Raw genomic sequence first — 22,642 nt, forward strand, 5'->3', positions numbered from 1 at the left:
AGGTTAAGCAAAAATGACACGTGTATTATGAAACTGGAAGTATAATGCCTAGTACTGATGTCCTCAAAGTCCATGCATTTAATCCCTTTATATGATAATTTATGGTGATCATGTCTTCAGACTGCACTATTAGCATACTCACCCCTAACAAGAAGTTCTGCCTCATCTGACACACTGTCAGCTGTGGTCTGTACCCTGCAGCCATATCTCCCAGCATGCATCAGAAGGATGTTCCTGATCATTAAATCTGCAGAGGATGCTTGCTGAAAGAAGGATAAAGTGCCAGTTTAAAACATTGAAAATCTGCCTGTTCACGGTAGTTTTAGAGGGAACTTTGCACATTTAGTCAAAAGGCCAAGCTTTGACTACAAGCTTTGATTACAACAGTTCAAAATTGAAACACGTCCCAAATACAGAAATACCTGTACATGCAAATTATTTTAAAACAATGATTAACTTGGCATAATCAAAATTTGAAAATTGTTTTTAGAGGACAACTAAAGAAACTCCTTTAAAATACTTAAAAATGCACACACAAATGTAGGTTGTTTTTCAAAATGAGAGGAAAATCTGAGAAAATGAAAACAAAATCCAGTTTGTTTGTTATTACAATTTTTATTCTTGCTAATTAAAATGTTCCATAGGGGATTAACAGTCCTTAGGCAATGACAGATCAACTAGGATAGCCAGAACCATGATATTCCTTGGAACAGTGCTCCCCTTCAATCTCGGCTGAGTTAATACACTAGAACGACTTTAAGCATGGTAAATTCTTATGCAATGGATTTGAACCCATTTCTTCTTGGAATTTGTTTTTTATTAGGAAAAGGTTATTTGAAGTCAGAAAACCAACACATTAAAATAATAACATCGTTAAGCTAAGAATATGGGTGGGGCTCAGTTTTCTTGGAATCACTGGTGAATTTGCAGTTCCAAGGAATGGTCCAAGGCAACTGTTAGTCACTTAATCCTGTCTCTCAGTTGAACCAGGAGGAAAAGAGTAGCCTCTTTATGGTTATGACTAGATAAAAACCTCTCATTTTCAAGAACACTTTGGGCATATTTAAGCAAATAATACAGCAGAATTTTTACATACTGTTAACATTCCATGTTTCAATCCAAAGCAAGTTGTCAAAATGAGAGCAGCAAATACATGCACCATGAACCATACGTCATGGAGTCTCCAGGTGTTCAGTAACCATCAGTAATTTCAACATACAATTTTTTAAAAATAATGTCATAATTTGAAAGCACCATAAATGGATGCGTTGGATGGAAGCTGGATACTTTGGTCACCTCTTTTATCATCTACAGCATGAGGAAGCAGCAAAACTATGGATGGCAAAGCATTTGAACCCAACTGTTGAAATAGGGCTGTGTCCTTCAAACTTAAAAATAATAAGAATTTGTAAACTCAAGACTTCTTTACCCTCCTTTTTGAGATACACTGATTTACACCTTAACGGTGCATTTTTGGGGGAATATTTTTTCATCTTGGCTCTTCAAATGCCTTATTTTTTCTGGGTCAATTCCATGTAAACTTATGCTCTTCTATGCCCCCAAGGAAGAGATTCCTCAGGGAAATACAGAAGAGTTCCATGAATTCAGGAATCCTTCCTTGACTTGTCTCCCCTGATCAATGGTTTGTAACCTTTTGTGATGGGCTGCATCCTTGCCCATCCCGTCTCTGTCAATTCCATGGCCTTGTGCATTACATGTCAAGAATGTTAAGTCTATTTCCATTCTTTATAGCCATCCTACATTTTTGCTTCCTATCTGCTTAATATTGTGAAAATCCTAAATTGAAGGCAGATTAGCAGTGAAAGAGTTGGATCCGGGAAACTAAACCTAAATTACACTCTTAGTAGATTCACTGATGTTTCATGAGAAATAATGAGAAGAATTCCTGTGGGAGCCTATTATATTTAATCTTGGCCCAGAGTGTTCAGTTCCTAAGAGAAAACCTGCACAATTTATGGTACTTTTAATGAAGTGGTTACTTATAACAGATGCGTTCTTTTCTTACTTCTACACCTCATTTTCACTCTCCTCTCCTAGGAGTTATTCTTGGTCATAGTTTTCTGATTTCTTTTGCATTCCCTTTGCCTTCTGCTCTCCTCTGCAGATCTCTCTTGCTCCAAGTTTTTTCTACACCTGGTTTTCACTTTCCCCTATTACAAGTATGACCATCCTGCCACCAGTCATTTAAAGAGAAAAGCAGAGAGTGTGAAACATAGCCCCCCCATCCAGCAACTCTGCAGCTCATGTGTAGCTTGGGCTGCACAATTGCCAGTTCATATAATCCTAATTAGCTGGTGTCACAATCCTTTCTCCTACAGTATATTTCAAGAAGTTCCTTCCAAAAAAAGAAAGGGAGATATTTTCAGCCCTCAGTTCCTGCCATGACCTTGGATCCCTATCTAACTAGAACAATCCCATCATTTCACAGAAACTTAGAGAACAGGTTTCAGTGTCACAAGTTGTGACCCGAAATTAAGGGGGTTTAGGAGCTAAACTCTTTTTGCTCTTCCAATAAGTGATGTTGTTCAGTAAATGAATGATAATAATAATTGTGTTATTGGTTAACTGCTTACTCTGTACCTAGCATTGTACTGTGTGCTGGAGGAGACACAATGCAATCAGCTCAGATGCAGTCCTGATCCATAAGGTTGTGGGAGAACAGGTATTTAAGCTCCATTTTACAGATGCTGAAGCCCTAAGAAGTTGTGACTTCCCCAAGATCCCACAGCAAGCAAGTAGCAAAACTGATATTAGAACCTAGTTATCCTGACTCTCAGTCCTTGATTCTTGAAATGACTCTTTACAGAACCGAAATCTTAAACCGAAATCTTAAAAGCTCCTGTTCATTTTGATGTGTCTTTCACACATAGCAGAAAAATTGTATATATACATATACACATATATTTATATATATACATGCTAAAAATAGGAACAGCATGGCCTAGTGGATAAAGCACTGGCCTGAGAGTCTGAAGGACCTGGGTTCTAATCCTGACTCTGCTGTGTGACCTTGGGCAAGTCATTTAATTTATGTTACCTCATCTGTAAAATGGTCTCTTTGCTTTCTTTTATAATAGGATGATGCAACTTCATTCAGGATGGTTTGGGGGTGGAGAGTGAATGAGATGGTTTACCCAAAGCCATTATAACCTGATGATATTCTTGGTTATTTTAGACAAATCTAAAATAACAAATCAAAATCTCATGATCCCTATTTCCCATTCTTAAAAAGAAACCACTATCATTCCTCTTGTAAAAGAAAGTTGGCTTCACATGGTGATTTTTAGTACTAAACTCTAATGACAGTGAGACATTCCAAAAGACACTGAAAGAAAAAGAAAAAAATAAGCCGTCAGAAAATTAATATTTCAGGGATAACTCATGTCCACTTGCAGCCTTGTGATCAAGTTTAAAAAACTATGGGCCCAGTTATATTTTTGTCAGTCTGCCCTCCCTTCTTCCTAATTTCTTCACGGGGTTTCTAAGTAACCTTCCTTGAACCTGATTCTTCCTTCAATTAATGTGTCTGTCCTAAAGATGAGTAAACTGTGGCACAAAAAAAGGAAGGGAGTTGTCCAAGGTCATGCGGCAGTTATTTCTACCCGCAGGTATGTGACTAAAGTATGACAGATATTGAACAGTGTCTATAACATTGTGTCCATGTGACACTGTCCTTTGCAGCTCTGATTATATTCTGTGCAATGCCTGATGCTTTCCTCGAATTGCTTCTTAAGTGCAAATATGCTTATTATAGACCTCTTAATTTTCATTCATTTATTTTTCAATCCATTCATATAATACTGAAAACAAGTTCACTGGATTTTAGTCCATCTCCTTCTGACTCAAGGCATTGCTAGAGGGAAAGTCATCTATATCTCCTTTGCTCAACAAGATAAACATATCAGTACTACCAGGAAGAAAAATCCAGCAGTCAGGAGGGGTGGTACTCTAGGTTTATTTTCATTTCCTCAAGAAGCGCATGCCATGAAGAACATTTAGAAATGAAAGAATAAGCAGGATGCCCACTCTTTTGGTGCAAAGGAATTATTTTTAATTTTCTAAGGACTATGCTTATTAGCTATGTTAAGTATGACTGATATTATTGACACACAATTCAGATTTTTAATGTGAAGACTGGAATCCTTGAAAGCTTCCTTCTCCCCTTAGAGAACAATTCACATTTAATGTGTGCTCAGATGCCATGAAGAAAAAAAAACCCAAATCTCAGAAAGTGACTTTGCTGGTTCTCATTGTTGCAGAGTTGTTAAAATTCCAGTGTAAATGGATTCATGATTTAACCTGCATAACTAAATAACTGGGTCCATTAGCAGGAAATGAAAGAATTATTGCTAGAAATAGTGGAAACTAGAACCAATTAATAGATCCCTGTGAAACCCTTACGTTTAGTATCACAGAACTAAAGTAAAGCCAGAGTTGTTCACAAGATTAAAAATTAAACTTTTAGTGCTTAATACCAGTTGATGTGTGTTTAGAAATTTAACTTTAATTGCCTCTAATAAAAGAAACTTGAAAATTCAGAGAAATAATAGCCACCGTTCTTACAAAGGTTAGGCCTGTTGATATCAGGGACAGTTCAGGTCAAAGTGAATGCTTTGGTTGGATTTATAACAGGGAAGAACGTTACAAATGTAATTTATGATGAAATTATGCTCCTGCACAAAAAGTGAGCCACTTGTAATGTAGTTGCTAAATAGGCAACAGTTTATTAGTTGATTTTTCCTCTTTTAGTTCCTACACTAATATGCAAATACCAAAAGCAATTCACGTCAGCAAATGAGGAAATTTTTTTAACTTGATTCATTATTATCTTCTAGCATCCACTTGACTAAATGTCTTTGGTTAAAAAACATGGTTCCTCTCCTTAAACTCCTAATTAGACAATATGCTGAAATCCTGTGATAGTCATACATCAGAAAAAAATGTGGATATTAATTAATAAAATCACTTTCTGACAACAAAATTGACCCAATAGGTAATATTTTCATGGGTTTGGATACAAATGAACCAATTGGTGACTAAACACATTTCAGCAAATATTGTTCTGCAGAATATTAAACGAAGGACTTCAAGAGACCCTAACATTGTGGCTACAAGTCAAGTCAGATTAGCTAATTATTGAAAGTCAGCAGAATTATTTTTCCTTCTCTCCCCTTACTGGAGCTCATCCCAGATGTGGGAATTTCCAGAGGGAAGAATTTAGGAACAACTTTTAGAACTTCATCTGAAAATGTTGCTTAAAAGCCCCAACTCGCTCTCGTCAAATCCTGTAGAGCTGTGGCAGGACTGAGTGTATTCATCCACTGATGAAATTACCATGAGCAAATACTAACTCACCAGGTGTTAGTAAGCTTCTTGAAGATAGGGATCAAGTCTAAGAGAAGCAGTGTGGCTTAGTGGAAAGAGCATGAGCTTGGGAGTCAGAGGTCATGGGTTTGAATCCCAGCTCTGCCACTTGTCAACCGTGTGACTTTGGGCAAGTCACTTAACTTCTCTGGGCCTCAGTTACCTCATTTGTAAAATGAGGATTATGACTGTGAGCCCCATATGGGACAACCTGATTACCTTGTACCCACCCCAGTGCTCAGAACAGTGCTTGTCACATATTAAGTGCTTAACAAATACCATCATTATTATTACCAACTCTACTGTACTGTTGGGGTGCCTACTACATGTTCTGCACACAGTAAGCCCTCAGTAAATACCACTGATTGACTGACAAATAGGAAAAGGCAGCTCTGCTTTCTTACTATTGGATTTACTGTATGAGATGGGAAAACTACTGAAAGAATTGGTTACATAATTGGCAAAAAGCCACTTAAGCCTATTATGTCAATAAAAATGTATTCAAGAAGCTGACTGCAGCCAGTAAGATAATGTGCCTACAGCATACCTGAGGCTTTCCCTTTTAGAACCCCCCAAATATTTAGTTTAACTACATTCCTTCACTGCTAATGTCATCTTGTTTACATTAATCTTTACTTGAAAACAGACATCTCCATTTGGTTCTACAGCATTTGCATGAATGAGTGCAAACAGAAAGAATGCTTTCAGGTTATTTTCCAATGCCCTTAGTCAAATGACTATCCCACATTGTACTAGTTTTGGTTGAATAACTTTTATTAATGAGATCCAGCTGGATTCAACTGAAAATTAATTCCAAGAGCATATCCCGCTGCTGATGACATATCTGGTTAGAAATGGATATTTTCATAGCTTCTGTGGTTGGCTGGGGAGGTGGGGGGAAGGTTCTCTTCCAGTGGTCTTGGATACAACTGCAAAAGTTTGCACTAACTGCCTTAGTGTATTTTGCAACCTTGAGGTTTGGTCTTTCTGAATGAAATGCATCAATCTAGGTGGAAAGAAGTACAATTACTGTCCTCAGATATGTGAGGGGAAATCTGAACTGGTATTCATTCATTCATTCAATCATATTTACTGAGTGCTTTCTGTACGCAGAGCACTGTAAACTAAACCCTTGGGAAATTACAACAATAAACCGTGACACTCCCTGTCCCCAACAGGCTTACAGTCTCATTCATTCATTCAATAGTATTTATTGAGCGCTTACTATGTGCAGAGCACTGTACTAAGCGCTGGAATGAACAAGTCGGCAACAGAGACAGTCCCTGCCGTTTGACGGGCTTACAGTCTAATCGGGGGAGACAGACAGACAAGAACAATGGCAATAAATAGAGTCAAGGGGAAGAACACCTCGTAAAAACAATGGCAACTAAATAGAATCAAGGCAATGTACAATTCATTAACAAAATAAATAGGGTAATGGAAATATATACAGTTGAGCGGACAAGTACAGTGCTGTGGGGATGGGAAGGGAGAGGTGGAGGAGCAGAGGGAAAAGGGGAAAAAGAGGGTTTAGCTGCGGAGAGGTAAAAGGGGGGGTGGCAGAGGGAGTAGAGGGAGAAGGGGAGCTCAGTCTGGGAAGGCCTCTTAGAGGAGGTGAGTTGTAAGTAGGGTTTTGAAGAGGGGAAGAGAATTAGTTTGGTGGAGGTGAGGAGGGAGGGCGTTCCAGGACCGCGGGCAGCATGGTCTAATGAAGCATGGTCTAGTGGAGAGAGCATGGGCCTGGGAGTCGGGAGGTCATGGGTTCTAATCCAGCCTCCATCACTTATCTGTTGTGTGGCCTTGGTCAAGTCACTTATCTGTGCCTCATATACCTCATCTGTAAAATGGGGATTAAGACTGTGAGCTCCATGCGAAACAGGGACTGTGTCCCACCCAATTTGATTGTTTCCACCCCGGAGCTTAGTACAGTGTTTGGCACATAGTAAGCACTTAACAAATACCATCATCATCATCACGTAATGCCTTTTTTGAGAAAAAAATATTCAGGACCCAGATGCTTAAGAAACATAAACACATTTCCTTAGGTGAGTCACTACACCTCATTTTACACTGAGTTGATAAAGTCCTCACTTAAATGGGCAAATCCTGATTTGACTACTGCCTAGCACCTCCTCACAGCCCCGCCTTGAGGTCAGGAGGCTTGAGTTCAATCAGGCTTTTGCCACCAATTTCTCCAGAGGAATGAGTTCTGACAGTTTTTCCAGTGAAAGCAGCAAAATCTCTATTGCTCCTCTAATAAAGGTCATTCCATGCATCCCTTTGAGAAACATATGGAAGGTTGCTGTCAATCACTGGGTGCTGATTTTTCATTCAAACCTGGTAGCACCTTGGCCTGAGCAAAGACTCTGGAAGAGGGGCAAAAGAAAGTTGTTTACCCCTCTGCATTTCCTGAGGAGTTACTGCTGCCGGCCCCAAGATTCAATGGGAAAATTAAACTCATTAAATGTGCAAACCATCTTTTTGACCCACAACTAGATCTTGAAACCGAGTAGGTCTGCTTAGTTTTTATGAAGGATTAAGTTGCCCTTTACTTTTTCTTCCTTTTAAAGTAAGCCAAGGGAAGGCTGTAGATTAGAAAGACAAATAGATAATCAAAGGTTGCTATGGAAATGTAAAAATTCACCTTCTTTGAAAAAAAAATAGAGCTGAGGAATATCAGTGGGAAGCAACCTGCTTAGTTATTGTTATTACTAGATTAATAAGATTCAGTGCATTTCTTGATAATATTCCAAGATTATTAGGTGAGAGATACACCACACATATTTTGAAAAGCTAGGTGCATAATAAACTATAGGCGGCTTCCAGCATTCAACATATAATAGTTTCATAGTGATAAGTGACAAAAGAAACTGAAAATAACAAAATGACATTTAGGAGGTCTGCTTGAAAATAACAGCCCTTTTCCCAAAACACTGCCTGAAAAGCACCATGAGGAACAATGGTGATGGTTCACTTCAACACAAAGCTAATATAAAAGTAATTCTCCAAAATATAAAATGGAAGGCGCTCACACAATATTTTTCTTTTTAAAAGTTCAAAAGTGTTAATGTCAAATAAGTTTTTTCTGATTTCAGCATCTCCTATTTGCTGGAGAAACTGGACCTAACCACCATGCTACCACGCCACAACTCTGTTAACATGGACATTTATAAAAGAGTGATTGAATCCCCCAAGCAGATTCTATGGGTCAAGCTGAAGTGAAATTAATTGCATGGATAAAGGTTGGCCAATAAAATTTGGAAGGGCACACTGAATAATGACTCTCTACTGCGGTATGGCTGTTGAATAAGAAAAATTATAATTAATGAGCTGCATATATTGTATATGAGAGAAATATATGGGAGATATATCTGTATATATATATTTGGAGAAATAGAAATAAATATATTTCTTTTTCTCTGTGTATATATAGAGATAAAACACAAAGATAAATTAGAAATGTAGAAAACAAATGGAAAGGTTGCATTCAGTACAGAAAAAGGATGATAAATACATTGAGAAAATTAATTGAAGATACATGTAGCTACCCTGAAGTAGTCAAAACCTGTAAATTGTAATAGTGAAAAAGAAATGACAATAATAACAACTTTCTTACTGCCCCCGCAGCCAGGTTAGACTTTGCGATGGATCTAATGTGAAAAAAAAATAGCATTGCATGATGGGGCAGTCCATCTTTTTAAGGTTCATACTTATACACATCTGGATACTACTTTCATCTTCTGTATTACAGTATCACAAAGAAGATGATACACTGGTGGAATTCCAGAGAGTTTCAAAATGAGGAAATGAATGGATGCATATTCTTAATAGAAGCACATTTTTAGCAAATGGCAAATAGATGATTCATGATTGCAATGCCCATCAATAATCAAAAGGAAGATTTTGCCTAATAGCAAGGATGGCCATGGTAACCAAGTGGCCCTGATGCACCCCTCTGAGCACTTAATTCACTACTAGGGAGTGGTTTAGGCCCCAGTGAACTGGTTTCAGAATTGCACCGAGCCAAAAGAATGGTCAACATTGAAAATGTTTGATGGTAATTATAGCAACTCAGACTCAGGTCATGTCCTGAGATCCATACTGTTCTTTAGTCTGGCTGTCATTCCATGCCAAATTAATGTTCCCGATGGACTAAAGAATTGCTTTTCAAAACCAGCACACTGTTATAATCCATCCTGGAGTACACAGAGGCATAGAATCTTTTAACTCCCCCAAATAAACAGAAAACAGTATTACCAGGCATGTCTATCACAAGCAAAACTGGGAGGGAAACACTTTTGTTCAGAGTTTTGTATTTTGGGTAAATAAAGCACTGCTAATGCAAAGGGTTAGGCTCTATTTCTATTATTTTTCACATACTTAGATGTTTATTTGTTCTGTCCTATATTTCCAAATGAGCCAGATGCTCAGAGACTGAACTTGTATTCTTAGCTCAGATGAAAAAGGCAGTTCAAATTATTTTGCTTTCCCATTGAGTCTTATTAACTTACGAGAAAAGAGAGGAACACTAAGTCTATGCTTCCCTCTAAGACTAAGCCTTGCAAGTGGATGAACAACTTCTTGAATGTCATTTATAATGCTGCTAAGCAATGCCATGAAGATAAAGTGTCTGTCAAAAAAGAATGCCTTTGAAATGATGAAAATAATATCGAACTCTATAAGAGAAAGGAAATGGCACTACCTCAATGAAAAATCTATTTTATAGCATTCTATGTTGGACTAAATTGTCTTTGAAACTTTTCAGTAGACCTGGAAGTGAATAGCTGCCCTGATGAAGTCACAATAGTGACTTTAGTCATATCTAATGAAAGAAAAACAATCAAATTTTTAATCAGCTTCCCTAGTGCCTTTAACAACAGTAAAATAAAACATCCCTTTAAGATGTTTTTAAAACTTCCTGTGTCTCATATAGCCTTATTTTTTTCATATTATTTACATCTCCTGCAAAATCTAAATGAGCATAATAATAATTGGGATATTTGTTAAACGTTTATTACATGGCAAACACTGTCCTAAACACTGGATTAGAGACAGGAAAATCAGGTGGGATGGTGTCCTACATAGGGCCTTCAATCTGTAGGGGAGTGAGAGCAAGCATTTAATCCCCATTTTCCAGATGAGGAAACCAAGGCACAGAGATGTTAGGTGAGGTCACAGGGCAGATGACGGAGTTGCCATGATCCCTCAGGTCCTCTGTTTCCCAGGTCCACACTCCATCCACTAGGAAATGGATGATCTCCCTTTTATGTATTCTGTTCTATTGTAAGCGCCAAATACACAGGGATGAAGGGGACAATGGCCCCGATAGCTTTGGGAACTAGACTCCCATCCTTGCTCACCCCAGGTCTCTGATGAGAACGGACAGTTTCCGGGCATTCCTGAACAGATATCCACAGTGGTCCCACTGAGGAGGAGGAATGGCATGAGAAGTGCAAGGCAGTAGCAGGGACTTGGCTCTGATGTCCGATTGGAGAGGTGCTCTGTATATGGCCTGCCTTCTACATCAGCTGACAAACAAAATTCAATTGCTTCTTGCAGGAATGGATGATTTAGTTTTAAGACAGTGGCTGATCTCCTCAAATCCCTTTGGTATTGCTGAAACTGAAGGGTCCTTGAAGAGTCCTGTAATTCCTAGGGTCAAGTATGATTTGCCAAATCCCGGGTGCTTTTAGAAGTGGCTTAAGTGAAAAGAAACAAGTAATGTGCTGTATTTCCTGGGCCATACAGAAAAATTCACTAGGATTAATTTAGCAGACCTCTGGATCAGACTACTACTTTGGATAGAAATGCACTGTCAATACATTTATCCAACACCAAAATAACTGCCAGAGACCATAGCTTAAACAGGCAATAATAACAGGCATAAGCAGGTGATACTAAATTCAGAGAAAGTCAGGGTATTGAGAGAAGCTCTTGAGACCACCCGCCCAGCCTCTCCTCGAGAAGAGAGAAAAGGAAAACACATTCCCGATCAACTTCTGTTTTTCGGTTTACCTAGAAATTGAGAGCTTTAGGTGTATTAAAGTGGGTGTGATCATTAAATATCATGCCTCGTCTTTTGATAAGTTCCAACACAGTGTATATATTCTTTATAGTTTTGGACTAGAACACAGTTCTAGTCTTCCCAGCTCCACCGCTTGTCAGCTGTGTGACTGTGGGCAAGTCACTTAACTTCTCTGTGCCTCAGTTACCTCATCTGAAAATGGGGATTAAGACTGTGAGCCTCACGTGGGACAACCTGATTACCCTGTATCTACCCCACCTCTGAGAACAGTGCTCTGCTTAACAAATACCACCATTAATTAATTAATTCCCACCACATGAGCTTTCTGGGATTCAGTGGGCAACATTAATGAAAGAAACTGCTGGTTTGTGTGGCACAAGTACACAACCGAGTTTTCTGTAATGTGGGTGTGTTTGGCACATAGTAAGCGCTTAACAAATACCATCATTATTATTACTAATATTGAGGTCTGGAGGCAGCTGGTGAAAGAGCTTCACTCACAGACAACTAACAGCAGGAACAGTCGAGGATTGAAAAGAGGGCTGTTTTGGTTAATCCAGTATTGTTCTAAACATCCCTGGAACTGTTGCTGGCTAGACTTAGGCATCTTGAGGCTTGACAGATCATGAGTAGTTTACCACAGGGTTGCCACTGGGGTCTAACTCTTGGTCACAGGCCAGGAGCAGCCATGCCCTAGAGTACAGAACACAGGCCTGAGAGAAGGAGCTTGGTTCTAATCCCGGCTCTGCCACTTGTCGGCTGGGTGACCTTGGGCAAATCACTTCACTTTCATTCAATAGTATTTATTGAGCGCTTACTATGTGCAGAGCACTGTACTAAGCGCTTGGGATGAACAAGTCGGCAACAGATAGAGACAGTCCCTGCCGTTTGACGGGCTTACAGTCTAATCGGGGGAGACGGACAGACGAGAACAATGGCAATAGAGTCAAGGGGAAGAACATCTCGTAAAAACAATGGCAACTAAATAGGATCAAGGCGATGTACAATTCATTAACAAAATAAATAGGGTAATGGAAATATATACAGTTGAGCGGACAAGTACAGTGCTGTGGGGATGGGAAGAGAGAGGTGGAGGAGCAGAGGGAAAAGGGGAAAAAGAGGGTTTAGCTGCGGAGAGGTAAAAGGGGGGGTGGCAGAGGGAGTAGAGGGAGAAGAGGAGTTCAGTCTGGGAAGGCCTCTTGGAGGAGGTGAGTTTTAAGTAGGGTTTTGAAGAGGGGAAGAGAATCAGTTTGGCGGAGGTGAGGAGGGAAGGCGTTCCAGGACTGCGGGAGGACATGAACCAGGGGTCGACGGCGGGATAGGCATGACCGAGGGACGGTGAGGAGGTGGGCGGCAGAGGAGTGGAGCGTGTGGGGTGGGTGGTAGAAAGAGAGAAGGGAGGAGAGGTAGGAAGGGGCAAGGTGATGTAGAGCCTTGAAGCCTAGAGTGAGGAGTTTTTGTTTGGAGCGGAGGTTGATAGGCAACCACTGGAGTTGTTTAAGAAGGGGAGTGACATGCCCAGATCTCAGTGCCTCAGTTACCTCATCTGTAAAATGGGGATTAAGACTGTGAGCCCTTTGTGGGACAGAGACTGTGTCCAACCCGATAGTTCGTATATACCCTAGTGCTTAGAACAGTGCCTAGTTCATAGTAAGCACTTAACAAATACCATTCAAAAAATATCCATTAAAATGTTATGTGCTTGTGGATGTCAGAGGGTTTCGATCTTTCACAGAGGTCAGGTAGAATTCCCTTTAGGATTCTGGCCAGATTCTACATCTCTTTTATTCTTTTTGACTGCCTTGACTGCCCGAAGGGCTAGTGTTTCTTACTTTAGGAAATTAAGCAAGGTGCCTCCTATCTAGCAGTCTTCTCTGGCTTATGCCAACACCCCTATAGTCTGGATAGCTAAGGAGGGATTTTCTGCCTCTTTCTCAAAGACTCGGACTGCTAAAGCCCCCAGTTCCCTCCTGAGTCCCCCAACTGAAACCTTCACTTCTCCAGCAATTTACTCCTCTGCTAGCCAGCACGCTACAAAGTGTTTGGTGGATAATGATTTTTCATTAACGGATAAACAAACCAGAACCATGCCTTTAGGTGTAATGCTCATTGATCAGTATGTAAGTTAATGCATAAGGTAATTCCTTGAGGCTCTTACCTTAAAGAACATAAATTATCCTTAAATGTATACACAAGGCCCTTGCCTAACCCAACTTTGTTGAGAATGGGCCTGTATCCTTTTTAAGTTTTAAACACATCAACTGTGGCTGAATGGAAAGAGCATGTGCCTGGGAGTCGGAAGTTCTGGGTTCTAATACTGGCTCTGCCACTTGCCTGCAGTATAACCTTGGGTTACTCACTTGACTTCTCTGTGCCTCAGTTCCCTCATATGTAAAATGGGGATTCAATAACTGTTTTTCTTCCTACTTAGTCTGAGAGCCCAGTGTGGGAGAGGGACTGTGTCTAACCTGGTTATCTTGTAATCTACTCAAGTGTTTAGTACAGTGCCTGGCATATACAAAGCATTTCGCAGCCACAATTGTTATTATTATCGTTACTACTGTTAATAACAGGAAACATCTCCTAGACTGTGCTCTTTTAGAGTTCCAGTCTTATCCTCTTCTGCCAGTCTCAACATCTCCTCTCCAGTCCTTTCTCCCAGACCACAGGCACATTGGCATCATAGAATGTCAGGAAGCGGGGCAGGGTCCCTCTTTCATATCTCCCCACCAATGTTGATTACAGAGGTGAGGAGTCCCCTTTCCTGAAAGCCCCCCAAATATCTCTCACTACCCTGTAGGGATGTAGAGGGCTAAACTAGGATGGAGGGGATTGAAACTACTCCTTTAGCCAATTTGCTATGGTGGAGATCAGCACTTCAGTCAATCAGTGGTATTTATTGAGCACTTGCTGTGTGCAGAGCACTGCACTAAGCGCTCGGGAGAGTATGCTGCCATTGAGTTGGTGGACATAATCCCTGCCTTGTGAATTCCTTGTGAAGAAACTAACAGTTTAGAGGAAAAACCATGGTGAGAGGTTACGAAATATGTGGTCATGCCTTGCCTGAATATGTGCTGTAAAAGCTACTGAGAGCTATTCCATCCCTCTCCAGGAGAATGCTGATCTTCTGTACTTTCCTACAGCTAAAGAAGTGGTGTCTGCCTGACGGATGTGGAATCTTTGAATACCCCTTTCAAAGAAGAGGTATCAAAGTCTATTTTAATAACTCCATCCAACTCGCTTCAAGTTTGAGTTTCCTCTGGCCATTTCCCAAGACAATAGGCATTTTGAAAGGGGATACAACAGTATACATGGCAATGGGTGATTGTTTCTCAACCATGAACCTGGTTTAGCAATAGGAAATATTGTGCAAAGCTTTAAATCAAGTAGTTGCATCATATCAAGCGGAGGTTTACTGCTATGTTTGCTTATTGTCATTTAGACAGCTATTATATTAACTGCTCCCAACTACTATAGACTGCAAGAGAACACTTTCTGACACTTGCTATCCAATGGCATCAGTATTTCCATTATGGGAAGCCACTGGGTTTGTGGACTTGCCTAGGATTGGATGCTCCTTGAATAGCGTGCCATAACGGAACTGTGAGTCTACTCACCATTGCCCACTAAGTTTGGTTGCTTGCCATTTAACGGGAAATGAGGAGGAAAATTGCATCTTGGATCTAATATTATAGTATGGTTGAAATTGCCTTACCTCATCTTGACCTCGTCAGGAAAAATTTAAGCATGAGCCAAATGGTAAATTCTTTGCAACTTTTGAGAAATTAGTCAAACTACAAAAATATCCCATTCCTTAAAGAACAGAGATGCAAAGGCCAACCTACAATCATCTCATTTACACATTTTAGCATAACTATCATTATGCACATACAGACCTATCATTAAGCAAGGATAATTGCAATGCAAGACAAATTACTTTGGAAAACGCTCTGAGTTACAGTTCCTGAAAACATGGGTAACCTCAATAAAGCCTCCAATAAAAGATTTGGGCTTGCATTATTATGTATCTCTGCCTTCTCAGTAGGGTCTTAAAATAACTTGGAACAAGTTTTTGTGTTTGAAACAATCCAAATGAACTGAATGTCACACTCCAGTTAACAATGGAATGTTTTCTGAATTTTGTTAATTATTTGAGTTTAATGGATAAGGTAGAGACAAAATCCTCCAAATTCACAATATACGCATATGAAAAAAATTGTGTTCACTTACAGCTCGGATGCTTTCAAAATGTCCACCATCTTTCTCAAAATCAATAGGCTGTCCCTTTAGCGTCCAGTAGAAAGTTACATCCAAACTGGGGTCGTGGATTGCTTTGCAACTGAGGACGATGCTTTCTCCCACTGTTAGCTCAGTTCTCTTAGGAGCAAGTTCTATTCTTGTCGGCTCTTTGGAGAAACAAACACGTCCATTAATCAGTGCAGAACTTCTACGATTCCAAATTCCATTCAGTATTTTTCTGACTTCTACTTCATCTTTAAAGGCGTCATGGGACTGGCATATTGAAAATAGTTTAATGTCTAGGGTTGTAAAGGAGCATTTTTCTCCAGGGCAGCCTGCAGTCCCTATTCTAATGTGAGACCTTAGGTCTCTGTCTCTGTGGGACAAGCACTATGCCTGAAATGATTTTCTTCTTGTACCTGCTCCAGATACAAGTTAGTCTCCTTCTTTATTCACCAATGGAAGCATCTTCCTTTTTCCAGTGGACATTACTGCCTTCACTGACATCTTTTTGGAACTATCTAGGGTATGTTTTTGGAGCATTAGAGAGTTGATGGAGACACAGTGGAGAAGTGGTGACACTCATCAGCCATCCTGAACCCTGCCACCCCTGCAAGTATAGGACAGAGGTGAGTCATCAGGGCCCTATGCTCAAACAGAAGGTAGGTGTCTTCTGTCAACCTCTTGTTTGAGTCTTCCCTCCTGTCTGGAACTCCTTCCCCTCCCTCCCCCACCCGCTGCCACATTCACATTCAGAAACCTACTACTCTCCTCATCTTCAAAGATTTTCTGAAATACCACCTCCTCCAGACAACCTTCCCTGATTAATCTCTCACCTACCCACCCTATTTCACCTCCATTACATCACTTATGCAATGAGTGCTCATGCACTAATCACTTAGGTACTTACCTCCCTGTATCCCCTAAATCACATATGCACATTTCTTTCAACTCTATTACTTACCCTATCTGTAATTTATTTTAGTGCCTGTCTCCTCTGCTAGATTTCAAGCTCCTTGAAGGTAGGGAATGGGTCTACTAACTTTAATCTACTCACCTGAGCACTAGTATAGCATAGTGCTCTACACAGAGTAAGCACCTAATCGGTATTATAGATCAAATTGTGTTGTAAGCCAGTTGCAGGGGGTGGGGGTAGCGGAAACAGACATAACATAGAGTGTTGGCTTCATTATTCTCTTACATGAGTAAAAGGACTTCTGAGAAAGCCAAATGAACATATCGATGCCAGGAAAACACATTGGCGATTAAACATTTTACAAATTTTCTTACCTTTTACAAATACCGAAGCTATGAATTCAGCTGAACCAAAAACATTTTCTCCTTGACAGATATACTTTCCCTCATCATATTTTGAAGCATTTAGGATCCGTAGACTTCCATCGGGAAGAACAGCGGTTCTGAAAATTATGAAAAAAAAAATTCCCCTCTGAATTTCTATGAATAAGTGGTCTAAGTAATAAATAAGGAAACTCAATGAAATCTGAAATCACAGTTATCTGCTTCAGGAAAATGAAAAGATTAAGGTAAAAGTATGAGATGATAGGTAGACTATTTTATCCTTCAAAGACAATCCACAATAAATCCAGCTTATTTCCCTTCTTAGTTCAGAAGAGTTAGACAGTTTTAGATTATCTTTCTTTTGACATTTCCTGACAAGTAATTAGAAAACTTGTGAGGATTAATGTTGGCCTTGGAAATTGTTTAATAAAATTCTTTACTATAATATCACCAAGTGATATTTTAATACTAAGCGTAGCCATTTCACCTCAAACTGAGTGACCTTAGAAATCAAATATGAAGAGAATCAGGGCCAAAAAGGAGAGGAGGACAGGTAGAGAACATAAAATTAATTGTACAAGCCAACAAATGATTTATGGTAGTTGTTCTACAGTGCAAACCATGCTCTAAAGGGATGAAAATGAGATCTGCTGCTTATGTTGCTCACGCTGCAATTTTTCCTTAAAATCTGATGTTCAGAATTTCTGTGTGGTTTTCTTGGGAAGTTTGTTAGCAATGGACCTTGAGTTCTTTATGAAGGTGGATGTTAAAGACTTTTAAAGGTTAGACTAGAGCTTAATATTAGGATCTTTGTGTTCTACTGTGCTAATTTTGCTTTCCAAGAAATAAGAGTAGTATATTTATTCATTGTGGGCCGGGAACATATCTACCACCTCTATTGTATAATGGGGATTGCGACTGTGAGCCCCACATGAGACAGGACTGTATCCAACCCAATTTGTTTTTATCCACTTGAGCGCTTAGTAAGTGCCACAAAGAGACTTGCAAAGAAACAGTAAATAAGAGTTTAACAAACACCACACTTGCTATTATGAATAATGTTCCTTCATGATTGGTATGCCACTAGTGAGAATGAGGTGGTTTCCTATGCACAAAAATTTCACATTCAAAGAGACATATACTTCGAATTCGCCACAAGAACTTTCTACATCTCTATAAAATATATTTCACCAAAGAAGTGTCAAGGTTATTAAATAACTAGTCATAATGCTAAGTAACACTAACTTTGCAGATGAAATTACATGCAATGGACCCCATTCACATAAATTGACCTCCAGTCATGGAATTTGCTTTCTGAAACTTTTCATTAGTTGCAAACTCTGTGAGAATTTTCCCATTCAGTCCATATCTCCCCACTCCTCCAAAATCTCCAGGGGTTGCCCCTCCCTCACCCCCAAAACCTAAGCAGAAACTCCTTACCATCAACTTCACAGCCTTTTACCACCTTGCCACCTCCGACCTTGCCTTGCTGATTTCCCATTATGACCCAGCCCTAAAATTTACTCCTCTAGCATGAATTTATCTCATCTCTATCGTTCCCAACCCCTTGCCCTCTGGCCTGGATATTCTTCCCCTTTGATATCCAGCAGACCACCATCTTCAAAGCCCTACTAAAATCACATCTCCTGTAAAAAAGGCCTTCTTGCATTGAATCCTCATGTCTCCTATTAACCCTCCCTTCTGTGTTGCCTATACATTTGGGTCTGCACGCATTAAACACTTTGATATTCAACCCACCTCCTGCACTACATATCAATCTGCAATTTATTTTAATAACTCTTTTCCCATCTTGTCTGTAAACTCCGCGTGGGCAGGGATTGAGTCTACCCACCCTGGTGCTTCGGACTCTCCCAAGTGCTTAGTAAATTGCTCCGCACAAAGTAAGCACTCTAAAAATATCATCGGTCAACTGATTTTTCAGAATTAATTGATGCAGGATTACTTCTTGCTAATCATCACATAGGCCTCTGGGTGGCCTCTCTCTACACCCAGGGAAAGTTCAAACCTCTTTCTCACTGTGAATTATCTCAACAAATGAACAATACCACTGGCTCCCCTACATTGTTATGAGGGACCCAAGGGCCAACCTCATTCTAACAATCAAAATACTGTTTCTTTGCGGCACTTACTAAGCACCTATTCAGGTGCCATTGTGTACTAAGAGATTAGGAAAGTACACCAGGATTACAAGATTTATATTGTGAGTCCTGTGTGTGATGTGAACTGTTTTATCTAATTATCCTGCACTTACACCAGGGTTAAAGTCAGTGTTCAAGACTTAAGAGTTAAAGACTTATTAAATACTGCATAAAAACTTAATAAAATAACCACTAAATACATACTATACCTTCAACTGGATAATTTTCCAAAATGATATTAGGCTATCATTGCTTTATTTTGAAGGATATGAGGCCTCCTTTTTATAGGTATCAAAGACCCCAATTTTATTCTGCTACAGTCAATTTTCTACATAAAATGAATATCATTTCTCCTATCAAAGTCTTTAAGGGTAGAGTTAACTAAGCCATCCCTTAGCCCCATTCAGAATTGTAGCAGAGAAGAGTCTTTTCTATTTTATTTTTAAAGATCTGTTAGGAAGATCTCTTCAGCTCTCATCAGGAACTGTTTCCACATCTCACAAGTCTTAATTAGGAAGTTTCTCTAGTACCTCTATTATCCAGGTTAGACGTTTGTGAACACGAACCCGTCAGATGTATTGCCCATGGAGGGAAAGAGCTAGCTGGGGCCACCTAAAACAACAGTAAAAAGCCCCTGAAGGCAAAAATTGTGCAGCACAAGCCTCAACTCCTTTTCAGTTCCAGGAAGTGACTACAGATTAATGGATTAAATGAAAGGTCACCGGCTCTCTTATGGCTTTGATCATTAATAAGTAGTTGACCTCTAACTGCAATTCCAGTTTAATTTAAATCCGTATTTCCCAATTTAACTGCCTTTCTGCTTATTCTTTCCTCAGAGGAGATCATCCCTAGGATAAGAATTCAATGTGACCTTCTTCAATTGGAGCAGTGGTCAGAAATCAACAACCTGGAACATGATCGGGCTAAATACAGAGAATAAAGGGTGACTGTGCTCCATCAACACTAAAGGTAAAACAAGAAGAAATGGACTTAACCTGCAGCGTGAAGGATCTGGGTTAGATTTAAGGAGGCCTTTTTGCACCATGACCATTGCTCAGTGTAGGATTAGAGTTTTTTTAAGGTTGACTGAAGGATTTCCTTTTCTAGAGACCTTTAAAAACAAGTTAGAGTCTCAGCAGTTTGGGATGGCTTCGGTAAAGTAATGATAATAACTGTAGCATTTGTTAAGCACTTATTTGGCGCTAGACACTGTACTAATCGCTGGAGTGGATATAAGCAAATTGGGTTGGACACAGTCCCATGGGGGCTCACAGTCTCAATCCCCATTTTACAGGTGAGATAACTGAGGCACAGAGAAGTCAAGTGACTTGCCCAATGTCACACAGCAGATAAGTAGTGGAGCAGCGATTAGAACCCATGTCCTTCTGACTCCCAAGCCTGTGCTCCAGAGAAGTAAAATGACGTGCCCAGGATTACAAAGCAGATAATTGGTGGAGTCAGGACTAGAACCCAGGTCCTTCTGATTTCCTGACACATGCTCTATCTACTAGGCACATTGAGCCCTGTGTGGAACAGGAACTATGCCCGATCTGATTATATCTACTCTGACCTTAGCAAAGTGCTTGGAGCAATGTAAATAATCAGTAAATATCATTACTTAAAGTCTAGGCAAAATCATGTAAGTAGGAACGAAAGACTTGTTGGAATTTTTTTTAATCCGCTTTGGAGTTTTATGGAGTTTTGTTTATAGTAAAAACATTATTTCTTTCCAATAGCTTTGGGGGAATCCTGCAGTTTATTTAATGATGTTTTCTGCCCATTAGTAAAGGTTGGTATCAAATTTATTTTTCATCTCTTCCTACAAAAACTTCACATAGAGCAATTGGGGAATTTACCTTCTGATCTGAGGAAAAAATAAAGCCTTTCTTTTACAATCCAGATAGGTTAGCCATATCTTTGCATGTAAGTCTTTTCCACTCAACTCCTTCCTGAAATCTGAAATATTGGAGTATACCCTGGAGCATAAACTTTTTAGACATAAACTTAGCTTAGGGGAAATTGACTCATTTACCCTGTGGCTTCTCGTGGCTTTTGATACCTGAGCCAGCTGTCATTTCTTATTAGCTTGGATATAAAACCTGTCAGTATTTCTTAATATTAACTCTAAAGGAACAGGGCAATAACTGGTAAAGATCTGAAACCTTACAAGAGTCCTCTTTTTCTCTGTTCTAAACTACCTGCATAAACCTTTAAATCGCCTAAGAAAGTGAGATGAATTATTGCTGGGGTTAAACTTCGAAGGTCACAGCAATAGGCATCAGGGAGAAATGATGAATATTTGATCATCCCTCCATTTGATATTTTTCCACTTAAATAATGCTAACCCAATCAGACACCATGACTAAAGCTGAGGTCTAAAACATTGAATATGTGGATTTTTATTTAGTTTACTTTAAGGAGAATGTCATCTGATGCATATCATTTTTAAGCAAGAGTAGGTAGAGCCTGGTAGGGACAGAATTGAGGTTCCTATTGGAGGAGGAACTGAAGTCAAAGAACTGAAAGGTAAGTAGATATATTGTTGCAGCATTTGCTGCCTGGAAGTTACATTTCTCTCAAGACAGAGGCCTAACCTTTCCCAGAATCCTGAGGGAACGAGAGCCAATCAGCAAACCAGATGAAGCCACAAGTTGGATAAAGTTTTTAATTGAAGAGAGAGAACCCAGTTGACTCACTCTGTTTCTTCATCCCTGCTGGGACACACACTGATAGATTTGCTGTGTTACCTCCTCCATTTCTGCTTGTGAGCATGTATGCTCAGAACATCCTACGTCCGGGGAAGTTTGCTTTACCAGCACTTAGAACAGTGATTGTCATAAGGTAAGTGCTTAACAAATACCATTATTATTATATATTTATAGTAGTTTGTAGTAGTTTGTTAGTCTGTATATCTATGGACGTATAAGCATTGAGTCTGATTTAGGTTGTGTGCTGAATTACACTTCTGTTTGGCAAATGTCTGGAGGGGCCTCCCTCAATATTGTTATATTGTACTCTCCCAAATGCTTAGTACAGTGCTCTGCACACAGTTAGCGCTAGATGAATACAATTGAATGAATGAATGAATGAATATCTGGGGCATGTGTGATGTCAACTAGACAAAGTTAATGGATTCCCCAGATCTCTTAACTGGTGGAAAATGACTGGATGAATGCAGGGGAAGTTTGACAACTAATATGTATTAACCACAATTAAAGATGGAAGAAATGAAGCATGGGCTATGCTCAAGGACGCAGGTGGAATTCACTGTAAAATTTCTTCTCTGTATATGTAAGCCTGGTGTGGGCAGGGATTGTCTCTATTTCTGAATTGTACTTTCCAAGCATTTAATGCAGTGCTCTGCACATAGTAAGCGCTCAATAAGTACAATTGAATGAATGAATATATAACTTTTCTACAGCCAGGGAAACTCTTTTGCCAATGTTCCTACTCTCAAATTACTTTGAGGCCATCCAGAGGTAACAGGATGTCAGATGGAGAAACCTGAACAGCTTAATGTCAATCAAAGTATGTC

General features: G+C 39.6%; 1 protein-coding gene, 1 long non-coding RNA gene and 1 other non-coding gene across 13 annotated transcripts in view; 1 reads left to right on the forward strand and 2 right to left on the reverse strand.

Annotated features, from left to right (window-relative positions):
- The window catches only part of CNTN5 (contactin 5), a 653,229-nt gene that overhangs the window by 48,809 nt on the left and 581,778 nt on the right, over positions 1-22,642 (reverse strand). For all 11 annotated transcript variants that reach the window (XM_029048199.2, XM_003430617.4, XM_029048198.2 and 8 more), the window contains 3 exons: positions 16,940-17,067; positions 15,641-15,816; positions 143-263 (listed from right to left, as the gene is read on the reverse strand). In XM_029048199.2, coding sequence (XP_028904032.1) covers positions 143-263; positions 15,641-15,816; positions 16,940-17,067 — 425 coding nt within the window. The remainder of the gene's footprint in view (positions 1-142; positions 264-15,640; positions 15,817-16,939; positions 17,068-22,642) is intronic.
- LOC114805863 lies at positions 14,369-21,961 on the forward strand. The gene is made up of 4 exons (XR_003753920.2): positions 14,369-14,614; positions 16,175-16,278; positions 19,944-20,076; positions 20,844-21,961. It is a non-coding gene; the product is annotated as an uncharacterized LOC114805863 (long non-coding RNA).
- Positions 14,429-14,556, reverse strand: LOC114805950. Its single transcript, XR_003754082.1, has one exon. It is a non-coding gene; the product is annotated as a U6atac minor spliceosomal RNA (small nuclear RNA).

This window comes from Ornithorhynchus anatinus, chromosome 20 (genome assembly GCF_004115215.2).
Source record: "Ornithorhynchus anatinus isolate Pmale09 chromosome 20, mOrnAna1.pri.v4, whole genome shotgun sequence".
In the NCBI taxonomy this organism is placed as follows: Eukaryota; Metazoa; Chordata; class Mammalia; order Monotremata; family Ornithorhynchidae; genus Ornithorhynchus; species Ornithorhynchus anatinus.